This window comes from Onychomys torridus, chromosome 8 (assembly GCF_903995425.1).
Source record: "Onychomys torridus chromosome 8, mOncTor1.1, whole genome shotgun sequence".
NCBI lineage: Eukaryota > Metazoa > Chordata > Mammalia > Rodentia > Cricetidae > Onychomys > Onychomys torridus.
In genome coordinates this window covers 103,465,565-103,487,127 of record NC_050450.1, presented here as the reverse complement: position 1 = coordinate 103,487,127, position 21,563 = coordinate 103,465,565, and the positions used below count along the sequence as shown (strand labels likewise).

The 21,563-nt window shown below is 45.6% G+C and overlaps 1 protein-coding gene across 2 annotated transcripts in view; it reads left to right on the top strand.

The window, feature by feature from the left end:
* Grb2 (growth factor receptor bound protein 2) overlaps positions 1-21,563 on the top strand; it is a 71,975-nt gene that overhangs the window by 44,442 nt on the left and 5,970 nt on the right. For both annotated transcript variants that reach the window (XM_036197337.1, XM_036197338.1), the window contains one exon: positions 13,559-13,656. In XM_036197337.1, coding sequence (XP_036053230.1) covers positions 13,559-13,656 — 98 coding nt within the window. The remainder of the gene's footprint in view (positions 1-13,558; positions 13,657-21,563) is intronic.

Genomic DNA, 21,563 nt, shown 5'->3' with positions numbered 1-21,563 from the left:
TCACCCAACCCAAAGGAGGGAAGGATATCGACCTTCAGTTGGGGAGGGCCGTCGACTCTGTACACAGACACCCTCGGGAAGAAAGGAGCCAGGAGATGGAGACACCGACACTGGCCCCTAGTCCCCTGCATTCCTGTGCACTGTGTGAGAACACTGGACCTGGAGTAAGGGAACCTGTGTTTTCACTTAGACATTTTGACACTTACTTGTGTGTGTGTAAGTCAGAAGACAACCTTCTGGAGTCAGTTCTCTTGTACCACGTGGGTTCTGGGATCAGACACAGGTCATCAACTTAGAAGCAAGTGCATTTGTTTACGTGCCAAGCCTTCTCAGCAGCCCCATCTGCCTGGTGAAATCTGCTTTTCATTCCCAGTGAACTGAAAGGGGAGATTACTTGGTGACTTTGCAGAGAAAGTTTTGTTGTTGTTTTGGTCTCTACATCTTTGAGACAGCAGCAGCTCTGTCTCCTTGTTCCCTGGAACTCACAGAGATCCTGCCCCTGCCTCTCAATTGCTGGGATTATAAACACCATGTGCCACCATGACAGTTTCATAAAACATTTCCAGAAAAAGTCAGTAGCTGAGAGAGAAACCACTTGCCCACACCTTTTTGATTCTCTCAGGTGTGCTCCTCCCCTGTACTGCCCTCCACCTGTCCACTGTCTTCTCCCTTGGGTTGTGACTGTAGTGCCTATCTATCCCTCTCACAACTGGAGCAGTGTTTGAGGATTCAAAGCTAACGACACTCCTGGTGATTTACAGTCATCATCCCAGTTTGAATTCTTTATTTGTACGATACAGTCTGCCGTCCCATTGAGTTGCTCACAGATGCTTTTGACAACCCTGTCCACTAGAGGTTTTTACTTCATGGCCCCATTCTTAACCTGACCATGACCCACACGTGCTCTTGAGTTAACTGTCTGCATTCTCCTCCACCCTGGAGAGGGTGTAGAAACCCCCACACACTCAGTGGCCCTGTTTGTTTAGCATGTGGTCACAGTAAACCTACATTAATTTGGCAGTATGCTATCCTGCACCAGCAGTAGCCCAGGCTAGCCTGGGATTTACAACTTCTGCCAGTTCTTGGTGTTGAGAATGGTAGCTGTTTGGGCTTAAAGACCTTAGTTGAGTTTTTCATCATAAATCAATGGATTTTGTACCTTGCCCCTTGAATCACTAAGATCTTGAGTTGAACTGAAGGGACTGTTTCTGTTGTCATTAACTGGGTGGGAGGTTCTGCAGGATGGTAGAAAATGAAGAAATCTTGAAGGGAACTGATGAACAGATCTGGTTGTCAGGGTCAGAAAATGTTTGCTTGCTCACTTTTACCTCAGTGTCGTGTTGTTTTGTGTTTTAAGACATAGAAAGTTTTGCATAAGATGAAAAGCCTTGTGGTTGGGAGCAAGATAAAAAAGAATGTGTGTTAAAAGTCCAGGCATGTTGGTGCACACCTTTAATCCCAGCACTCAGGAGGCAGAGGCAGGTGGATCTCTGTGAGTTCCAGGCTATCCTGGACTACAGAGCGAGATCCAGGACAGGCACCAAGACTACACCGAGAAACCCTGTCTCGAAGAACAACAACAACAAAAAGCCTTGTTTTGAAAGAAAGGGGGAGGGAGGAAGGAAAGAAAGGCCGTTACAAAGTTAGCTGTAGTTTACTAGACTAGCAAGTACTGGTACCATTTGTTACGGAAACTTAACCTGTGTTCTGGTTACTGCTAATTTTGGCCAAGAGAACAAGCTGTCCCACACTTGTTTGACAGCAAGCTGAAAAGTTGGTCATTCCTTCCACTCAACAGCTTTGTACAGGCTGAGCAGAGCTGAAGATATGAACAGTCACAATTCAGGCTTCCTCCAGTTTTCCCCATAGTTCTTAAGCCAGGGTGGATGATCTTCCTTGGTGTGTCTGACTCTAGAATCCTGGGAGGGTGTCCCTTGTATCAGTTCCCTAGATCTGACATGGCACTGTGGTTGCATTGAAGTCATCTAGTGTAAGCTGTGTTAAGGGTTGACTTTCCTTTTTTTTTTTTTTTTTTTTTTAAACATTTATTATGAATACAGTGTTCTGGCTGTAGGCCAGAAGAGGGGGCCAGATCTCATTACCGATGGTTGTGAGCCACCATGTGGTTGCTGGGAATTGAACTCAGGACCTCTGGAAGAACAGCCTTTAACTGCTGAGCCATCTCTCCAGCGCCAAGGGTTGACTTTCACTCTCTCAGTGCTGGGGTTGAATGCAGGGCCTTGAGCGTGCTAGACAGTCAGCCACTGAGCTATAGCCCCAGCCCCTGGGTGTTCCTAGTGTACATTTTATCTTCTTAAAGTTCCTCCCTGGTGTGTCTGTGTCGCTGTCCCCCTTGTTCCCCCACTGCTGCAGTTGAAGCTGACATTCTGAGAGGGTCCTGCTTGAGTAATGGGCCTTCTGGAGTTAAAAAACAAACAACAACCCACGCCAAAGACATTTGCTTTGAGTGGAAATTTTTTGTACCCCTTTGCAAAAAGTCTGTCCTGTGTTAATTATCTGTGCCTTTGGGTTTCGCTGTCTGGAGATTGTCTGTGTAGACTGACATCACATAAGTGTGAACCATTTTCTTGTTTTGTGAAGTACCAGCAGCAGCCTTTCTAAAGTGAAAAAAAGTTGGTGACTTTTTTTCCCCTCCATGTTAGGTTTATTTTATTTATTGATTGATTGATTTGTGCCTTTACTGGATCTCGCTTTGTAGACCAGGCTGGCCTTGAACTCACAGGGATCCGCCTGCCTCTGCTTCCCGAGTGCTGGGATTAAAGGCATGCACCACCACTGCCTGGCTCCATGTTAGGTTTATTTTAACGATACCCTGAAACTCAGAGGTCATCAGGGTCTCTATGCTCAGTAGCATAAAAGCGAGGCCCAGACCAGCTGGAGACAGGTCACTGCAAGAAAGTACTCACGGGGGGAAGAGGGGCCTAAGACCCTCTTACTTTACTTTATATAAAATCAATGTAGGGGAGCCCCCAAGAGTGAGTGACACAGAAACCATCCTAGACAGCTGAGAGTTAAAGGAGATTGAATACTGGCGGCAAGAATGTGTGACCAGTGCCCTAACCCAACACACTCACCACCGTTGTGGAATATTATTTAAGATGTGTTACATTTGGTTATGGTGTGGAACATTTGTTTAATGATGCAAAGATGTGTTGCATTCTTTTATGTTGCATTTGTTTAACTCTATGAAGCTGTGTTACTTTGTCTAAAACACCTGATGGTCTAATAAAGAGCTGAATGACCAATAGCAAGAAAGGATAGGTGGGGCTGGCTGGCAGGCAGAGAGAATAAATAGAAGGAGAAAAAGAGAGGAAAAAATTGAGGCCCAAGAAAAGAAGGGGTCAGCCACCCAGCTACACAGCAAGCCATGGAGTAAGAAGTAAAGAAAGGTATAGAGAAAAGTAAAAGCCCAGAGGCAAAAGGTAGGCAGGATAATTTAAGTTAGAAAAGCTGGCAAGAAATAAGCCCAGCTAAGGCTGGACATTCATAAGAATAAGATTCCATGTGTGACTTATTTGGGGGCTGGGTGGTGGCCCCCCAAAGAGCAAGCAAGTTCAACAACACCAGCACCACACTGTCTTTCCCTCTCTGTAGTCTGCAGCTAGGACTTGGCGAGGGAGGCCTCGTGTTCACACTTGCACTTCCCTCTCTCTTGTCTGATGTGAAGTTGATACAGCACTCTGAGTGACACAGTGGACCCAGGGCAGGACCTTTTACCCGCTTTCTCAATGACCTTTTGATGATGGTGGCTCTTCTGAGTTTTCCAACTTCTGGCATCTTTGAATTTCTTTTTTGGTTTGGTTTTGGGTTTTTGTTTGTTTGTTTATTTTTCTCTTAGTTTTTTGAGACAAGGTTTCTCTGTGTAGCCCTGGCTGTCCTAGAACTTGCTCTGTTGATCAAGCTGGCCTCAAACTTAAAGAGATCCATCTGTCTCTGCCTCCCGAGAGCGCTGGGATTTAAGGGGGTGTGCCACCACCAACCAGCTAGCTTTGAACTTCTTAAGGTGCTCTTGCATCTCAAGGATGCCCATGTGGTCTTTGGCTCCTAATGTGATGACTTGTAGGTGTGGGAAGCATGTTTATCTTTACATCAGTCTTGTTGCGATTCAGTGAAAGAATAAAAAATTCCAAGGTCTTCCAGACTGTTGTCGAAAAATGTTGCTGGAAGAATTGTAGCTGTATAAAATAAAGCTGCATGGAGTGGGGATATGTATAGCCCAGTGGCAGACCCCTTGCCTGACCTGTGCAAGGCCCTTAAAAAACAAAAAATTGCAAAAGTTAGTCACGGTTACACATGCAGGAAGAAGATGGCATCTTCAGGTTTCCAGGAAGCAACTGACCCCAAGACGGAAGCGGGATTAGAACTCTGGTAGAAACCAACATCCTTCTCTCTTCTAAGCCAGTCAGAGCTTTGCCTCCTTTATCCTCCCATGCTCATGTCCATCCTGAAACCTTTCTGTCTTAGAGACAGTTCACACAAGCAGCCTTATGACATCATTCCATATCCTCCCATTTTGAGGTTCACCGTGGCAATTTGGGGGTGACAGGCAGACTGATTACCTGATTTTATTTCTTCCTTTATTTTGCCTCTCCTTCTTTGGAACAAACTCAGGGTGATCTATCTTCTTCCTAGGACCTAAAGAGGTTCTGCTGGGCATGGTGGTTCACATAGACCTGTGTCCCTGCCCTTGGAAGAATTAGGCAGGAAAATCACTGAGTTCAGAGCCAACCTGGGCTACATAGCAAGACTCTTGTCTCAAAATCCCTCCACCCCATCCCCCAGAAAAGACATTCTTGTTTGTTTCAACTAATGAAGAGTACACTCTATTCTCTTGGTGATCATGATCATGGGTCCTGCTTGCTCTGGTGTGCTGTGGACATCACTCAGAACAAAGCCCATATCTCAAAATACACCTCATGCCATTTGAGAGGAACCCATTTGAGCATTGGGTGTTTAGCTAGATAGCTTCAGGACCCTGGCAGGTTTGTTTGGAAGAGGCCAAAGCCTGCCCGTACATACAAAGTAGTGGTAGATAAGACATTTTAAGGGATTATGTTGTTACCGACTAATCCTCTACCAACTGCTGTAAAACTAAAGCTGAAAGAGAAGGGTAGCTAATGTGTTATGAGCGCAGAAATGACTCTGGAAAGAGCTGCCTGGAGAAGGAGGAAGCCACACCACAGGATAAGATAGCCCACAGCTCAGAAAGTCAACTGGTTTGCCTGAACTAAGGGTTTATTTGGAGAGTTACAGGGTAAAATGGATGTCTTGATCAATGTTCTGTTGCTGTGAAGAGACACCATAACCACACAACTCTTACAAAAGAAAGCATTTAATTGGGCTTGTTTACAGTTTCAAAGGTTTAGCCCATTGTCATCATGTTGTAGAGCCATGGCAGCAAGGAGGGAGAGATGGGCAGGGAGCAACACTAAACCTGGCTTGGGCTTCGGAACACTCGAAGCTCACTCCCAGAGACACACTTCCTCTGACAAGACCACACCTACTCCAACAAGGCCACACTTCCTAATCCTTCTCAAGTAGTACTACTCTCTGAAGTCTAAGCATTCAAATACAAGGGCCATTCTTTTTGTTTGTTTGGTGGTTGTTTTTCAAGACAGGGTTTCTTTTTGTAACAGCTCTGGCTGTCCTGGAACTCAGGTTGTAGACCTTGTTGGCCTCGAAGTCACAGAGATTAAAGGCTTGCACCACCACTACTACCTCACCCCACCCCAGCCCCCCAACCCCCACCCCGCCATGGGGGCCATTCTTATTCAAATCACAACAAAGAATAATTTGGACTCAGAAGATAGTGTTCTGTGTAAGGTGTTTTGTTTTTGTTTTGTTTTAAAACAGAAAAACAGCATTATCTGAACTGATTTGGAATAGTAAATAGATTGAACTCAAAACCAGTTCAGTTTTGCACCGTAATGCCTGGACATTGGTGGTCCTTGCTGGATTGAACCCAACTAAATGGGCTGCTTAGGAAGGTGACAGTTGGAGAAGAAACGTGTGAAGAAGGTAGGAGGCAGGGGCTTTTCCTCCGTCCTTTCTGGACTCCCCCTTTCTTTATCTGACACCATGGCACTGAAATACCACTGAAAGTCCCCAATCCCTGGCGCACACCTTTAATCCCAGCACTCTGGAGGCAGAGGCAGGTGAATCTCTGAGTAAGAGGCCAGCCTGGGCTACACATCGAGTCACAGGACAGCCAAGACACAGAGAAATCCTGTCTCGAAAAACAAAAATAAAAATGTTTAATAAAACAACATAGTTTGGGGAGAAAAACCTCTGTAATTACATACAATTTTATCAGTACCAAGATCAGAATGGTTGGTTTTTGTTTTGTTTTAAATTTCATGAAGTGCCTGGCCTGACTGAGGAGTGGCCGGCTCAGCATGTTCTCGCTGAGTTGTGGCCTTGGAGCAGCTTCCCAAACCATTCAGAATGAAGAGTACCCTGATGGGCAGACAGGAGGTGTTGACTTTCGTGTATTTAGTGAGCAGATGGAGGCTTCTGTGGAGCCAGGGGCCTTCCTTACCTAGTATCTCTAAATTCATTCTTGCCTGACACATCATAGTAAGCCCCAAGGGCTTGTGGATTCCTCCTGCACCTTCAGTCCCAGCACCAGGGCAGAGGCAGCAGGATCTGGAGTTCAGAGCCTATTTCTGGAGGTATACCAAGACTGTCTCCAGAAGAGAAGAGCGGTAAAGAGGAGAGAAAAAACAGAAAGGTTCAGAATGGCTTATCTGCAGTGTGGGTGTTTTTCCTGGCTTGGCACGTGGGATAACAGGCCGCTTTAGCAAAGATGGTTTCATGCTGAGCAAAACCTGCAGCAGATGGACGTGGTGATTGCAAGGCGCTTACTCAAAGTGCTGGTAGTGAATCCGTGTGGCTCAGGGGTGAGTCAGTGCCCGGGCAGACAGGAGGCTGGCGAGCATTCTCATCCTTCTATGTGGTAAGTGACAGCAACTGGAAGAAACTAACTAGCTCTCAGGACTTTTACCCTTGTGAGCTGCCAATAGAATTGGCTTTTAAAGGTTAAGATTTTTTTTTGATTTAAAGATTGATTTATTTATTATGTAGACAGTGTTCTGCCTGCCAGCCAGAAGAGGGTGCCAGATCTCATTACAGATGGTTGTGAGCCACCAAGTGGTTGCTGGGAATTGAACTCAGGACCTCTGGAAGAACAGCCAGTGCTCTTAACCACTGAGCCATCTCTCCAGCCCAAGAGTTAATACCTTTAAAAAGTGTATTTGTTTGGTTCTCTTGAAAGTATTTGGTGGATGAGGCTGGGGAGATGGCTCAGTGGGTCAGAACACTTGCTGTGCAAGATCAAGGACCTGAGTTCAAATCCCCAGCACCCACATAAAAGATTAGGCATGGCTATGTGTGCCGGTAACTCCAGTCCTGGTCAGTGGTGACAGTAAGCTTGGAGTTTGCTGACCTGCCAGGCGACCTAGCCAAGATGTAGCACTTCTTATTCAGTAAGAGACCCTGCTGTAAAAGAACTAGATGACAGATGATAGAGGAAGGCAGTAATTCTCTCTTGGCCTCCACATGTCTGTGAGTATAAGCGACTGTGTGTGTGTGAAGACACACACACACACACACACACACACAAGCACACACACTTAACAATAACTCACTAGATCTCATGGTAGTTTTTCAGTATTGTTCTGTTGAGTTACTTAATTGGTTATCTTGTCAATACCTGGATTGAACTTCTGATATTAAATTTCTACAATTCAAGGACTAGCTGTATGTGATAGTCTTAGTTTTTATAGATTAAGAATTTAAATGGTGTTTGGTTTTTTATTTTTGGTTTGGATTGGTTTTTTGAGACAGGGTTTCTCTGTGTAACCCTGACTGTCCTGGAACTCTCTCTGTAGATCAAGCTGGCCTCAAATTTACAGAGGTCCACCTGCCTACGCCTCCTGTATCTTGGAATTAAAGTCAGGAGGCAGAGGCAGGTGGATCTCTGTGAGTTCGAGGCCAGCCTGGCCTACAGAGTGAGATCCAGGAAATGCACAAAGCTACAGAGAAACCCTGTTTCAGAGGGAAAAAAAACAAACAAAAATGAAGATAAAAATGTTAGTTGATACACAAATGCTCTTACGGAGGTTGTTTCATAGGTTGGTGAGATTTTTGAGCAAATTTTCAATTTATTCATTTATTGGGGGCATCCAAGTACCACAGTACATATATGTGGAGGTCAGAGGACAACCCATGGGAGTTCCTTCTTTCCATCATTGAGTCCTGAGGATAGAACTCAGGCCATAAGGCTTAGCTACAGGTGTCTTTACCCACTGAACCATTTTGCTGGCCCAGTTCTAACTTTTTGTTTTGTTGCCTCATGTTTTTCGAGACAGGGTTTCCCTTTGTAGCCCTGGCTCTTTTGGAACTCACTATGTAGACCCAGAGAACTTCCTGCCTCTGCCTCCAAGGTGCTGGGATCAAAGATGTATGCCATCACTGCCCAGCTCAGTTCTAACTTTTGATTGAGGTGTAAATACACAGCAAAATTCACGTGTCATAACTGAATTTCCACAAACAACACCAGGAGAGGATGCACACAAGTCCCACTATGATGTCCCACTGTGCGCCCTCTCCTGCTCTCAAGTGTCTTCCTGATTGGGCTGACAGTTTCAGAGAGTCTCTGTAAGAGAAAAGAGAGCCCTTCTCTGAAACTGGTTCTTCTTCCTTTTACAGTTTTATCTCTTGATCTGTCAGCTTCCGTTGATCCGAAGAAGTGCTTGTGTGTGTGGAGGGGTGGGGATTCTATAGCTACTGAGTCATAATGCAGATTGATGGAGAAAGGCCAGGCCACAATGCAGCTGTGTGGTGATGACTGGAGAGATTCCTTGGAATGTTCAAAAAAGTGGAGCTGAATGTGGGTTGGTAAGGTCACCTGTTGAGAGAAGGTGATAGATGAGCAATCTCATAAGTGCCTTCTGCAGGAAGAGGGTGGTAGAAACAGATTGCTTGTTCTCAGCACTTAGAACAAGCCCCGGACTTCAACGCGAGGGATATAAATGGTCAGCACCCACACCTTTGGGTGCCTTGGGGTACCTTAACTCCACTTCCCTTTCAAACTCACTCTTAGCCTTTGCTAGTTTGTTTGTTCAAACTTTTGAATAAAAGTTAATTTGGTGGCCTGGTGGTAATGGCACATGCCTTTAATTCCCACACTCAGGAGACAGAGGCAGGAGGATCTGTATTAGTTCAAGGCCAGCCTGGTCTACAGAGCTAGATCCAGGACAGCCAAGGCTACACAGAGAAACCCTGACTGGGGAGTGGGAGGAGTTAATTTGGAGCTGGACATGATGGCACTACATAATGAGTTCCAGGCAACCAGGGCTATGTAGAAGGACCCTGTCCCAAAAAAACAAACAAAAGTTAATTTGGTGGGCCAGAGAGATGGCTCAGCAGCTAAGAGTATGTATGTATTACTCTTTTAGAGGACCCAAGTTTAGTTCAAAACACCCACATTGGGCAGCTCACAACTGCTTGTAATTTCAGCTCCAGAGGGTCCAATGCCTTCTGGCCTGTAATGCCACTTACCCTTGAGTGCACTGTGTGCACTTAGACACATTGTTTTGTTTGTTTGATTTGCTCTCATGCTCATGTTGATGAGTGTTTTGCCTGCATGTATGTGTGTGTATCACATTCACTCCTGGTGACAGCAGACTCCAGAAGAGAGCACTGGGTCCCTGGAACTGGAGTTACAGGTAGGCGTGAGCATCCCTGTGGCTGCTGGGACAAGTCCCCTGGAAGAGCAGCCAGCACTCAGAACCACTGAGTCTTTCTTTCCAGCTCCAAAAAGTTAATTTTTTTTTTTTAAGCTGAGAATCGAACCCAGGGCCTTGCGCTTGCTAGGCAAGTGCTCTACCACTGAGCTAAATCCCTAACCCAAAAGTTAATTTTTGAGTTATGTTATTCTGGTGTTGGGCTCCCCGTGAAAACTGCTATATGTGCAAAGCAGGAAGTCCTGACCTCCGTCTCCCAGGTGACACTCCTGTGCTTGCCCCCAGCACAGCCAGCCTGTTCTTAACTTCTAGAGTACAGTCACAGAGTAGCACCATGGCTGTCTGGCATTCCCAGATAACTAAATTGTAGCCATTCATGTGCCAAGCATCACATTTCTCTGCTATCTGGGAGACAAAGGTGTAAAAATGCCAGGTGATGGGCTGTAGAGATGGCTCAGTGGTTAAGAGCACTGCTTGTTCTTCCAAAGGTCCTGAGTTCAATTCCCAGCAACCACATGGTGGCTTACAACCACCTGTAATGAGATCTGGTGCCCTCTTCCAGCCTGCAAGGACACATGCAAATAGAACACTGTATGCATAATAAATAAATAAATAAATGGATGAATAAATAAATAAAATGCCAGGTAATGGTTTGGTACTGTAGAAAACCATGGCTGTAGATTGTCTCCACACATGGGGTACCCTCGATATCATGCACTGGAAGAAGGACACTTCTTAGGGGGATGGCCTCAGTCTTGGTAAAGATGGCAGTGAGAACTAAGCTTCTGGGACTCCTGGCATGTCCTGATGTCTGGTTTCTACAAGGCCGCTGGGTGCAGTCAAACTGTCCTTTGCTAAGTGAATCTGTTAGTCTTTTCTGTTGCACAGTTGCACAAGTAGGTCACAGCCATTGCCTTGTCAGCCTGGCTCAGCTGCTTTCCACGAAGTCCGGAGTGTGTGGGTACACCCCAGCAGCTCTTGCCCAAGCTTGCTGACTGCTTTGTCACTACTGCAGGGTGGCCTTTCACAAGAGACTTGAGACCACATTTTTCTTGAAGCCTGTATTTTTGGTTGATAACAGTACTGGCCTTAAGCAATTATAAAAAATAAAATAAAATAAACCTGGGCCTCCTCTCCTGTGAGAGCTCTGTGCATCAAAAATGGGCACTGCAGATGAGGAGCCTCTTATTCCCAGTCCCCTGTCCTCAGTGTGCCTGTGTGAGCAACGAAATGCCTCTGCTGGCCACTGCACAGGTCAGCATTTGCTAATGGAGGCTTTTAAATTATGTGTCCTACATAGTATATCATCAGGATCTTTAATAAAGTGTGAATGATTTCTCAAAGACTGTGTGTCTGTCTGTCTGTCTGCGCACACGTGCACCTGTGTGTATGTGCAAATGCTCTTGGGGACCAGAAGAGAACATCAGAACCCCTGGAACTGGAATTACAGGCAGTATGTGAGGTGTCCTATTTGGGTTCTGGGAATCAAACCTGGGTCTTCTGGAAGAGAAACAAGTGCTCTGTGACACTTGTCCAGCCTCTACTTTTTGTTCGTTTGTTTTTGTTTTTTGAAACAGGTTTTTTCTGTGCAGACCTGTCTGTAGACCAGGCTGGCCTTAAACTCATAGACATCTGCCTGCTTCTCCCTCAGAGTGCTGGGATTAAAGATATTCCGTTCTCTCTTTCTGCTGTGGGTTCTGGAGCTCCAGCTCAGATCAGGCTTGCCTGGCAATCACTCTCATCCATCTTACCAGCCCATAGGCGTTTGTTTAAGGAGAATTTTAAAATTTGGTTATGCTAGCTTATGCCTCTGATTCCAGCATACGGGAGGCTGAAACAAGAAGAAGGCCCCTAGTCTTAGACCAGCCTGAGGTTCACAGTTCAAGGCCAGCCTAGGCTGTAAACCCCTATCTCATAAAAACAAATAGAAATCTGCCCTTCCTATACTACAGGTAAATGAGCCTCTGGGGAATTTGAGGCTGCCTCTGTGAGTGCTTATTGTTAATTTCTTAGCTTTTGTAAAATTAGCCTTGTTGGCTTTTGTTTTTTGTTTTGTTTTTTTGTTTTTTGTTTTTTGTTTTTTTGGGGACAGGGCCTCACTATGTAGTCCTGACTAGCCTGGAATTTTATATAAAACTAGGCTGGCCTCAAACTCACAGAGACCCGTCTGCCTCTGCCCCCTTAGTGCTGGATTAAAGGCATGAGCCTGGCCCTTGTTGGCATTTTCATACATACATCTAAAGCCCCAGTGACTGTCACCTGTAGCTAGAGGCTGGCCAGCATGGCAGATAGGCAACAGCATGATGGAGCTCCTCGGCCTGATGCCCTTGTTGAGGAGTGCATGATCTCTGTTGCAGCATGATGGAGCTCCTCGGCCTGATGCCCTTGATGAGGAGTGCATGATCTCTGTTGCAGCTGACAGGTTGTTGCCCTTTTGATGTTTTATGTCACTTTAAAATGTCAGCAGGCAAACATCGGCCGTGTTAGAGCTTTCTGATTTCTGACTTGACTGATGTTCAGCATCTCAAACTCACTTTGTAAAAAACAGATCTTGCTGACTTCCTTTTAGAACTTCATTGTGCGGCGTGGACTAACCACCAGCTTTAGTCAGCATTTCCTTTGCTCCCCCTTTTGGAGTTGAGCTCACTTCTGTATTTCCTCTTCCTTCGTCCTTTTGGAGACAGGGGCTCACTGTACCCCATGTAGACCTCAAAACTTTGAGCAAACTCTTGCTTCTGCTCTGATTGCTGAAATTAGAGGTGGAGACCACCACACGTCTTCTGCATTTTCTTTCATAATACCAACCTTAAACCAGGCATGGTAGTACACACCTTAATCCTAGAACTTGGGAGATGGAGGATTGAGAGTTCTGACCAGATGCAGTCTTGCCTGCCCCCCACCCCCAGCTGAGGACTGAACCCAGGGCCTTGTGCTTGCTAGGCAAGCGCTCTACCACTGAGCTAAATCCCCAACCCCGAGACCCAATCTCAAAAAACAACCAAAACAACCCACATAGATGCTTGTGATCGTAGCACTTGGGTGGTGAAGGCAGCAGGATCAGAAATTCAAGGTCATCCCCATCTACCAAGTTCCGGCCTAACCTAGGCTATAGGAGACTTTTTTTTTTTGTTTATATTATATATAATACTAACTTTATGCCCTCTGCCTTTCATTGAAAGTCTAGAATTTGTTCCGATTCTTGGGCCTGAATTGTGTGGGCTGGTCTATCCAGAAGTGCCTGACCTGAACACAAGGTTGGAGGATTTGCCTGCCTGGTTATTAGAATGGTTTCCTATACACTGGCCCCTGGTTACACCAATGAGCTGCTTGGTTGGGGACTCATAGAGAGGCTGCTGGGAACCCAGCCTTGGGAGTTTGGCAGTGGGCTTGCAAAGAGCACTAGAATTTCTCTCTCTGCAGCTTGCTTATCTCTCCCAGACTGCAGTCTTGTTCAGTTTCTGTGGAGCTGGTCCCTGTGCTCCGATACCAGTGTCTCTGTCTCCTAGAGAAACCTCTTAAGAAAACACTGGTCTATTGTGCCACCACTCCTTCTCTGAGGGTTAATTCTAGGTGTTGAAAAAGAAGCCTGGACTTTTTCGTTGCTCAGAAGTTTCTTTTTCTCTGACTTTTATAGTTTAACATAGAAAGCTGACTGTTGAAGTTAAAAGGATCCTGATACCCAAATAAGCCTTCCACAAGCCTAGAAGACATGACTGTGGCTGTGCTTAGGAGAGTGAGAAAATGGTTGATTTTTTTTTTTTTTTTTTTCCCTCTTGTCCTTTATTTTTCAGGTTTTGAATGAAGAATGTGATCAGAACTGGTATAAAGCAGAGCTCAATGGGAAGGATGGCTTCATCCCCAAGAACTACATAGAAATGAAACCACATCCGTAAGTTGGACTCAGGTCCTTTAAGCAGGGGTCTCACTTACTTGTCCCAGGTACTGGTTCTGATTTAGATTACTGGAGGTGAGACAGGGTCTCAACTTAGCTGCTCTGTAACCAAGCTGACCTCACAGAGACCCACATGTCTCTGCCTCCCTAGTTCTAAACCATGTGTATATGCTGCCTCAGCCTCCAAAGTACTGGGGTTACAGCCATGCACCACCATGCCAGGCTACCAAATACTGTTGTTAAGATTTAAAATGGAGCCAGGCAGTTGTGGTGCACACTTTTAATCCCAGCACTCGGGAGGCAGAGCCAAGCGGATCTCTTTGAGTTTGAGGCCAGTCTGGGCTACAGAGTGAGTTCCAGGAAAGGCACAAAGCTACACAGAGAACCCCTGTCTTGAAAAACAAAAACAATAAACAAACAAACAAAAAAGATTTAAAATGGAGCCCACAATAAGATGTCATGGTACATACCTGTGATCCCAACACTTGGAAGGTAGTAGGTGGGTCACAGCCAGACAATACCTCAAGAACTAAAAGTACAAACAAAATAATGAGCATTGACCAGACATGGTGGTACATGTCTATGATACCAGCACTTGGAGGCTGAAGCAAGAGATTTGTAAGCCCAAGGCCAACCTGAGCCTACATTGAGATCTCAGGACCAGCCTGAGCTACATAATGATTTCAGTGCCAGCCTGGGTTACATGGGAATTTCAGAGCCAGCCTGTACACACCAAGAACTTATTAGAGAACTAACCAAACAGAAAAGATGGATGAGCTCTGCAGGGGTGGTCCAAGGCCCGGCTCAGTGTAGTTATGGGGTAAAGCTGGTTTCTGGAATCTCTGAGAGTCAAAGTCTTTTCGTTTTGTTTTGTTTTTTAAACAGGTTCCTAATTCTTTCTCATTGAGACTTTTGGGGCCCAATGCATCTGTAGTTAGAGTTTTCCTGCCTGGCCCACAGTCAGGACATACCTCTCTCACCGGCCAGGCCCATAGACGCTCAGAACCAACCAAGTAAACACACAGAAACTTATATTGTTTACAAACTGTATGGCCCTGGCAGGCTGCTTGTTATCTACTTCTTCTATCTTAAATTAACCCATTTCTATTAAGCTATACTTTGCCACGTGGCTCGTGGCTTACCATTACCTTATATCTTCCTTGTCATGGCGGTGGCTGGCAGTCTCTCCCTCCCCAGTCTTCCACTTCCCTGAATTCTCTTCTCTCTTGTCCCGCCTATACTTCCTGCCTGGCCACTGCTGCCAAATAGCATTTTATTTATACAGAGCGATATCCGCAGCATGCATTTCATGATTTCGTATGTTTTGAGTTTTGTTTGTTCCGTTTATTTTGTTGTTGTTGTTGTTTTGAGACAGGGTTTCTCTGTGTTGTTTTGGAGCCTGTCCTGGATCTCACTCTGTAGACCAGGCTGGCCTTGAACTCACAAAGATCCACCTGGCACTGCCTCCCAAATTCTGGGATTAAAGGTGTGCACCACCACCTCCTGGCCCTGTATGTTGTACAGAGTTCTTACCATGTGGTTTTGTGCCAGTGCACTTGATGACCCATGAGATAGTGTCTTTATTGTCCCAGCATTGACTCTTCTAAATGTTTCTTTTCCATCCAGAGTTCCCATTTTAGAGAAAAAGAAGGAGCTGGGCTCTCTTCCAGGCTGCAGACATTGAACACTGATTTCCCTGCTCCTTCCATCCCACAAGGAACATTTTCAGTTTCCCTCAGAACCCCAGCCAGCCAGTCTAACTTGTGTTGATGTGTGGCCGGGTGAAGTCTTGGTCTGTGTATGATGTGTTCAGAGCCGTCATGTGCACACCTTGTAAGTCAGAAGAGCCCAGGCTCTCAACAGCAGACTACGGTGCTGCTGGAGGGTCTGCTAGTCTACAATTAGGGAAGCTTCTGGTGTTTTTGCTCCAGTGCTAGTAACTACAGATGCAGCGCTCTCTGTAAAGGCTTCCCGGTGCCAAGAAAGAGAAGGAAGGGCAGCCTAGAGCCACAGACCAGCTTGTCCCCACACGTGGTCCTTTCGGGTGACTGATAGTAACTGGGCCAAATGCCACAATGGCCCCAATCCTGAGTCTCATCTCAAAAGGTAATTTTTTTTTCTCTTCCTCTGAATTGCCTCCCACCAAGCTGTCAGTTTAGTTCATGCCTTTGTTAGTGAGTCCTTACAGAATGTTGTCATGTGGCCCAACTACAAGGTAATGAGAAGGTGTGAGCTGCAGTTAACCTGCCCCTTAATGAAATCCACACAGTCCTGGGGAAGCTCTTAGAGATAATATCCAGGCAGCATTAGCCTAGAGATGCAGCGTATGATTGCTGCCCGCGATCCACGGAGGATGTTGATGCTACCAGGAAAGATAGAGGCGCCTCAAGGAAACTCCTCTACTGCAAGGACAGCCAGGCACCTCATAATGTTATTAGATATCCCATGGGGTGATTTCAAGATGAAGGAAGATCTCATTTGTATATTTTTCTTGCTTTTGATTTTTGGGCAAGTGTGTAAGTTTGGTTTCTACCCAAAAGATTTTAGGTTCCTTGGAAAATTAGGTTGGGCTTCTATTTTTATCCATTGTAATTTGTCCTTGCTCTTTGATTGTTTTTTTTTTTTTTTGAGACAGGGTTTCTCTGTGTAGCCCTGGCTGTCCTGGAACTCACTCTGTAGACCAGGCTGGCCTCAAACTCACAGAGATCCTCCTGCCTCTGCCTCCCGGGTGCTAGGATTAAAGGCATGCGCCACCACCGCCCGGCAAAAATACTAATTTTTAAAAATAAATAAAAACTTTAAAGGCGTGTGGTTTATGGTAGTGTGCTTGCCTGGCACTTATGAGGCACTAGAGTAGGGAGGAGAAAGACAGGTATGGTGGTGAGTGCTTGTCTCTCCCAACATTTCAGAGACTAAAGTAGGAAGATGGCAAATTCAAAGCCACCTGGGCGAGGCTGATGACGGCCTGAGTGCAATCCCAGATCCCAGGATAGAAGGAAAGAACTGACTCTCCAGAGTTGTTCTCTGACATCCACAATGCGTCATGGCATATGAGTACCCAAGCATACATTATATTAATGTGTACACATTAGTAAATTAAAAAAATAAAGAGGGTGGGGGCGGGAGGGGGGAGGACAGGGGAACCCATGGCTAATGTATAAAATTAAAACACATAATAATAATAATAATAATAATAATAATAATAAAGAAAGAAGGCCAGCCTAGGTTTACATAGCAAGACAGTTCAAATTGAGCAGTTGGGTTGTGGGCCAATAAAACACTCTTTTTTGTCCTGAGCACATTTGTCCTGAGAGCTCTGGTTCCCTCCTGCTGCGATGGGTCAGGAGCAAAATCATCCCGAGTATAGTCGCTATGGTCCCCATGCTTCGGATTAGTAAGTAAAGATGGGCCCACCCTCCTTAGGAAGGTCTAGTTGCTCTCACTGACTAGGAGAGCCCTGCCGTGCTTTGCCCTTTCCCCATTACCTAAGAGTTTGGTAAGTATACAAACCTACAGTCTCCTGAGGTTAGGGAGACTATTGGGAATTTAGGGCCAACCTGAGCAGTTTAGCAAAATGAAAGGGCAAGAGGTGTTAACTCAGTAGTAGAGCACCTGACCTGCATGGATGAGGCCCTAGGATCAAATCCTTATGCTTTAAATAACTACCTAACTAGAAAGCATCAGCATGGTCTGCTGGGCTACTTGGAAGCTGGCTGAAGGAAAGTCAGTGTCCCTCTGCTCTTAGCTCTGCAGAAGGAATGAAACGTTCAGGAGCCGTTCTCCAAGTCTGTGAGAGTGCTGGGAAAGGTTCCTGGTGAAGAATGTTTCTGTGACTTCACAGTTCCCTCCACGGGGCTGCCAGGTATTGCTTGATGTGGCCCCGCAATGCAGCATACCAGAAGCCAACTCCCCGTCCCCTTTGTTTGGAGAGAAAGAGGACAGTGACACAGTGGAGTGCCAGCCACCTAATGATGCATTTGTGTTCACAAGAAGATCGACAGTACAAGTTGTGTGTGCCCAGTGGATCCACACATGCTCTAAGTGCATGTGGGCAGGGGCCTATGGCATGCTATAAATAATACACTGGAAAAGACATCTCTCCTCCCCCTTGGCTTCCTTGCTTGCTATTTCTAGGGTAGTACAGACCAGTCTTTTTAAAGATTAGCAGAACATTTGTCTGTAGGCATGCAGTTATACATAAATATCACCATTGAAAGAAACCTATCAGGCTCGGTGTAGCTCAGTGGTAAAGGGACTAGCCCAGCATGCACAAGGCCCAGGCTTCTGCCTCCAGCACTGCAAACCTTAGTACTTTTTATTGGGTTTGTAAATGGCCTGCGAAAGTAGAGAGTCTAGAAGTGGATGCCGTGAGCTATTCTCCTAGTGTGTATAGTCTCCAAACCTGTGTGCTTGAACCAGGAGCAGATATACAAGAAGTTTTTGATCAGTGAAATGGTTTTCAAACTAATGCTTCATTCTGTTTTAGTTTTTGAGACAGAGTTTCGGTATGTGACCCAGACCAGCCTTGAAGTTCTAGTATTCCTTCTTCCTCTTCCTTCCCAGTGCTAGAATTACAGGTGTGCTTCACCACACTCAGCCTGACACTTTACTTCTTGACCTCTTGATGCATTTGTTTTGTAGAAATTCAGATTAGAAGCCAGGGGGTGGTGGCGTATGCCTTGAATCCCAGCACTGGGAGGCAGAGGCCGGCAGATCTCTGTGAGTTTGAGACCAGCTTGGTCTAGAGAGCTAGTTCACAAAGAAACCCTGTCTCCAAAAATAAAAACAAAACAAAAAATCCAACTAGAAAGTTGGGCCTGCTGCGTGGGTTTGAATCCAAGTGCCCTTGAGACAGGAGATTAAGAGTTGGAAACCAGCTAGTCTACAAGACCCTATCTAAAAAAATAGCAAATAAAATTGTACTTACAACTTAGAGTTCACTACAGCTTTTTTTCTCCTCTCCCTCCCACAGGATTGATCTCATGTAGCACAGGCTGGCCTCAAAATCTCCAAGTGGCAAAGGCTGGCTTTGAAATGCCTCTACCTCCCAAGTGCAAGAATTATAGGCCTAGCACTAATATTTTTTAATTGCAAAATAAAATTGTGTGGTGTTTTGCTTGTTTGTTTTTGTTTTTTGAGACGGGGTTTCTCTATGTAGCCCTGGCTGTCTTGGGACTAGCTCTTTAGACCAGGCTGGCCTCCAACTCAGAGATCCACCTTCCCGAGTGCTGGGGTTAAAGGTGTGCACCACCATCGCCCAGTAAGAATTATTTTTTTAAAGGTACATGCTTGGTGGCAGTATCTTAGGGTCCAGGAAGGGAAAGAGAGCGACTGTTGAGAACATTTGCCCCTTCCCAGGGAGTGTGGGGGTGAGGGCACAGGTACTGTGCGTTGTCCCTGGCCATGACCAGATGCTGCTGCACACGTACAGTAAACTCTTAAAGTACCAGAGACCACAGAAGGTGGCTGCATCCTCCAAGCTTTCTGGTCTGGTAACAGGGAGTTTCCCTTGTGTGGCCTGCTCACAGACACCACAGGGTTCACTCTCCAGCATTTGTAGAAACGGGTGTGTGTGTCTTTGTGCCTGGCATCAGCATACAAAGTAAGAAAGTCACAAAACAGATTTGGATGCGTTCAGATTCATGCAGGCGGTTTTTGGGTGCCCCCCCCCCCCCAGCAGTGTCTTCTAAGATAAATTTTAGTTTTAGTCTGGCAGGATTTTTTGAAAATATCTTGCAGTCTGCTTGTTTATGAGATAGCCAGAGATAGGGATTTAGCTCAGTGGTAGAGCGCTTGCTAGGCCCTGGGTTCAATCCTTAGCTCAAAAAAAAAAAAAAAAAAAAAGAGAGAGAGAGAGATAGCCAGAGCCAGGTGTGGTGGTGTGTACTTTTAATCCCAGCACTCAGGAGACAGAGACAGGCAGATCTCTGTGAGTTTGAGGACAGCCTGGTCTATAGAGTGAGTTCCAGGACAGATAGCCATGAGCCTTGCCTGTGGCCAATGCCTGTAATTCTCAGTACTTGGATGCCAAGGTGGACCAAACATGAAGTCCTGTCTCAAAACAAACATCTGCCTTGGTGGCTTACACTTAAAATTCCACCACTTGGAGAGCTGTATGGGAGTGGGAGAGTTCCGAGCCAGCCTGTGTGGGCCAGACTTCCAGGACAGCATGGGCTACCTGTCTCAGAACAGCTCAAAAAACAGCGGTAGGGCTAGCGAGATGGCTCAGCAGGGAAAGCACTCGCCACAAAAACCAGACGACCTGAATTTGATCCCTGGAGCCCACAAAAGGAGTAAGGACAGAACCAACCCCTACAGGGTTGTCTTCTGACCTCCACATGTCCACAGTAATTTTAAGAGTAAAAGGTGGCTATAAAAGTTAGTTTTCTGGGACAGTAATAACAAATCATCTTTGTAATTTATTTTATTTTATATGTATGGTTGTATTGCCTATGTGTCTGGCCCTGGTACTGGAGTTGTAGCTGTGATGTGGGTGCTAGGAATTGAACCCATGTCTCTAGAAGAAAAAGCCAGTGCTCTTAACTGCTGAGCTGTTTCTCTAACTCAAAATAAAACAGTTAGGGGCTGGAGAGATGGCTTTGAGGTTAAGAGCACCTACTGCTCCTCCAGAGGTCCTAAGTTCAATTCCCAGCACCCACATGGTGGCTCACAACCATCTATAATGAGATCTGGTGCCCTCTTCTATATACATAATAAATAAATAAATCTTTAAAAAAATAAAAATAAAACATTTAGATTATGAAAGTTAGGTTTATGTAGTTTAGTTGCCAGGGTCTTGTCTGGCATGCAAGGTTCATTCCCCAGCACCACATAAAACCAGGCATGGTGGGACACACCTGTGGCCAAGCCTCCATTACAGGAAGGTCAGAAATTCAGGGCCATCATCCTTTCCATAGCAAGTTCTAGCCTGGGAATCCAGAGTAGACTCACCACGGCACAAAAGAAAATAACAGACCTAGATGGTGTGGTACACTTGTATATAGCCCCAGCACTGGAGGGGGGGCGGTGAGGCTGGAGAATCAGTAGTTCAAGTCTAGTTTCACCTACATAAGGAGTTTGAAGGAGACCCTGCCTCCAAAATATTGATAATAGCAATAAAATGAAGATTTGTAACTATAATAGACTGGTACGGTTTTGATTGTCAATTGCATACTAAAGAATTCCAGGTACCATCTAAGGTAAAGTAGGTCCTAGCTGGTGTGAATAATAGCTTTGCTAGCCACCCCGCCCCAGCCTTACTTTTGAAACATAGTGAAATACTGAAGATGGTCTTCACAGTCCTCTCTGTCCTAATTAGTGATGGTTTTCATTTGAAGTAGCCAGACAGCCATGACCTCAACCTTTTTTTTCCCTCTCTCTCTCTCTTGTTTATTTTTCTAACTAGCTTTGCTGTTTTTGTTTGTTAGAAGACAGGGTTTCTTTGTGTAGCTTTGGCTGTCCTGGAACTCACTTTGTAGACCAGGCTGGCCTCAAACTCGTAGAAATTCTTCAGCCTAGTCTACAGAGCGAGTTCCAGGATTGTTACACAGAGACCCTGTCTTAAACCATCCTCCACCCCACACTACCCCCAAAAAGAAAAATCCTCCTGCCTCTGCCTCCTGGGATTAAGGGCATGCGTCACCAACACCCAGCTCTAACTAGCTTTTCTACAAGTAGTAACTTGTGATTTTCCTGATGCTATTGGTTTGTGTTTGTTTGGGCTTTTAGGTGGTGCTGAGACCCAAACTCAAGGCCTTAGGAATTTTAGGCAAGTGTGTTAGCAATGGGTGGTATGTCATCCACCTCCTACCCTCTATCCCCACTCAGGGCTTTCTCCAGTGCCTGTGAAAGCTGTGCCTACCTGAGCCTGTCCTTAGAGAATGGCCTCCAGTGCCGTCAAGAGT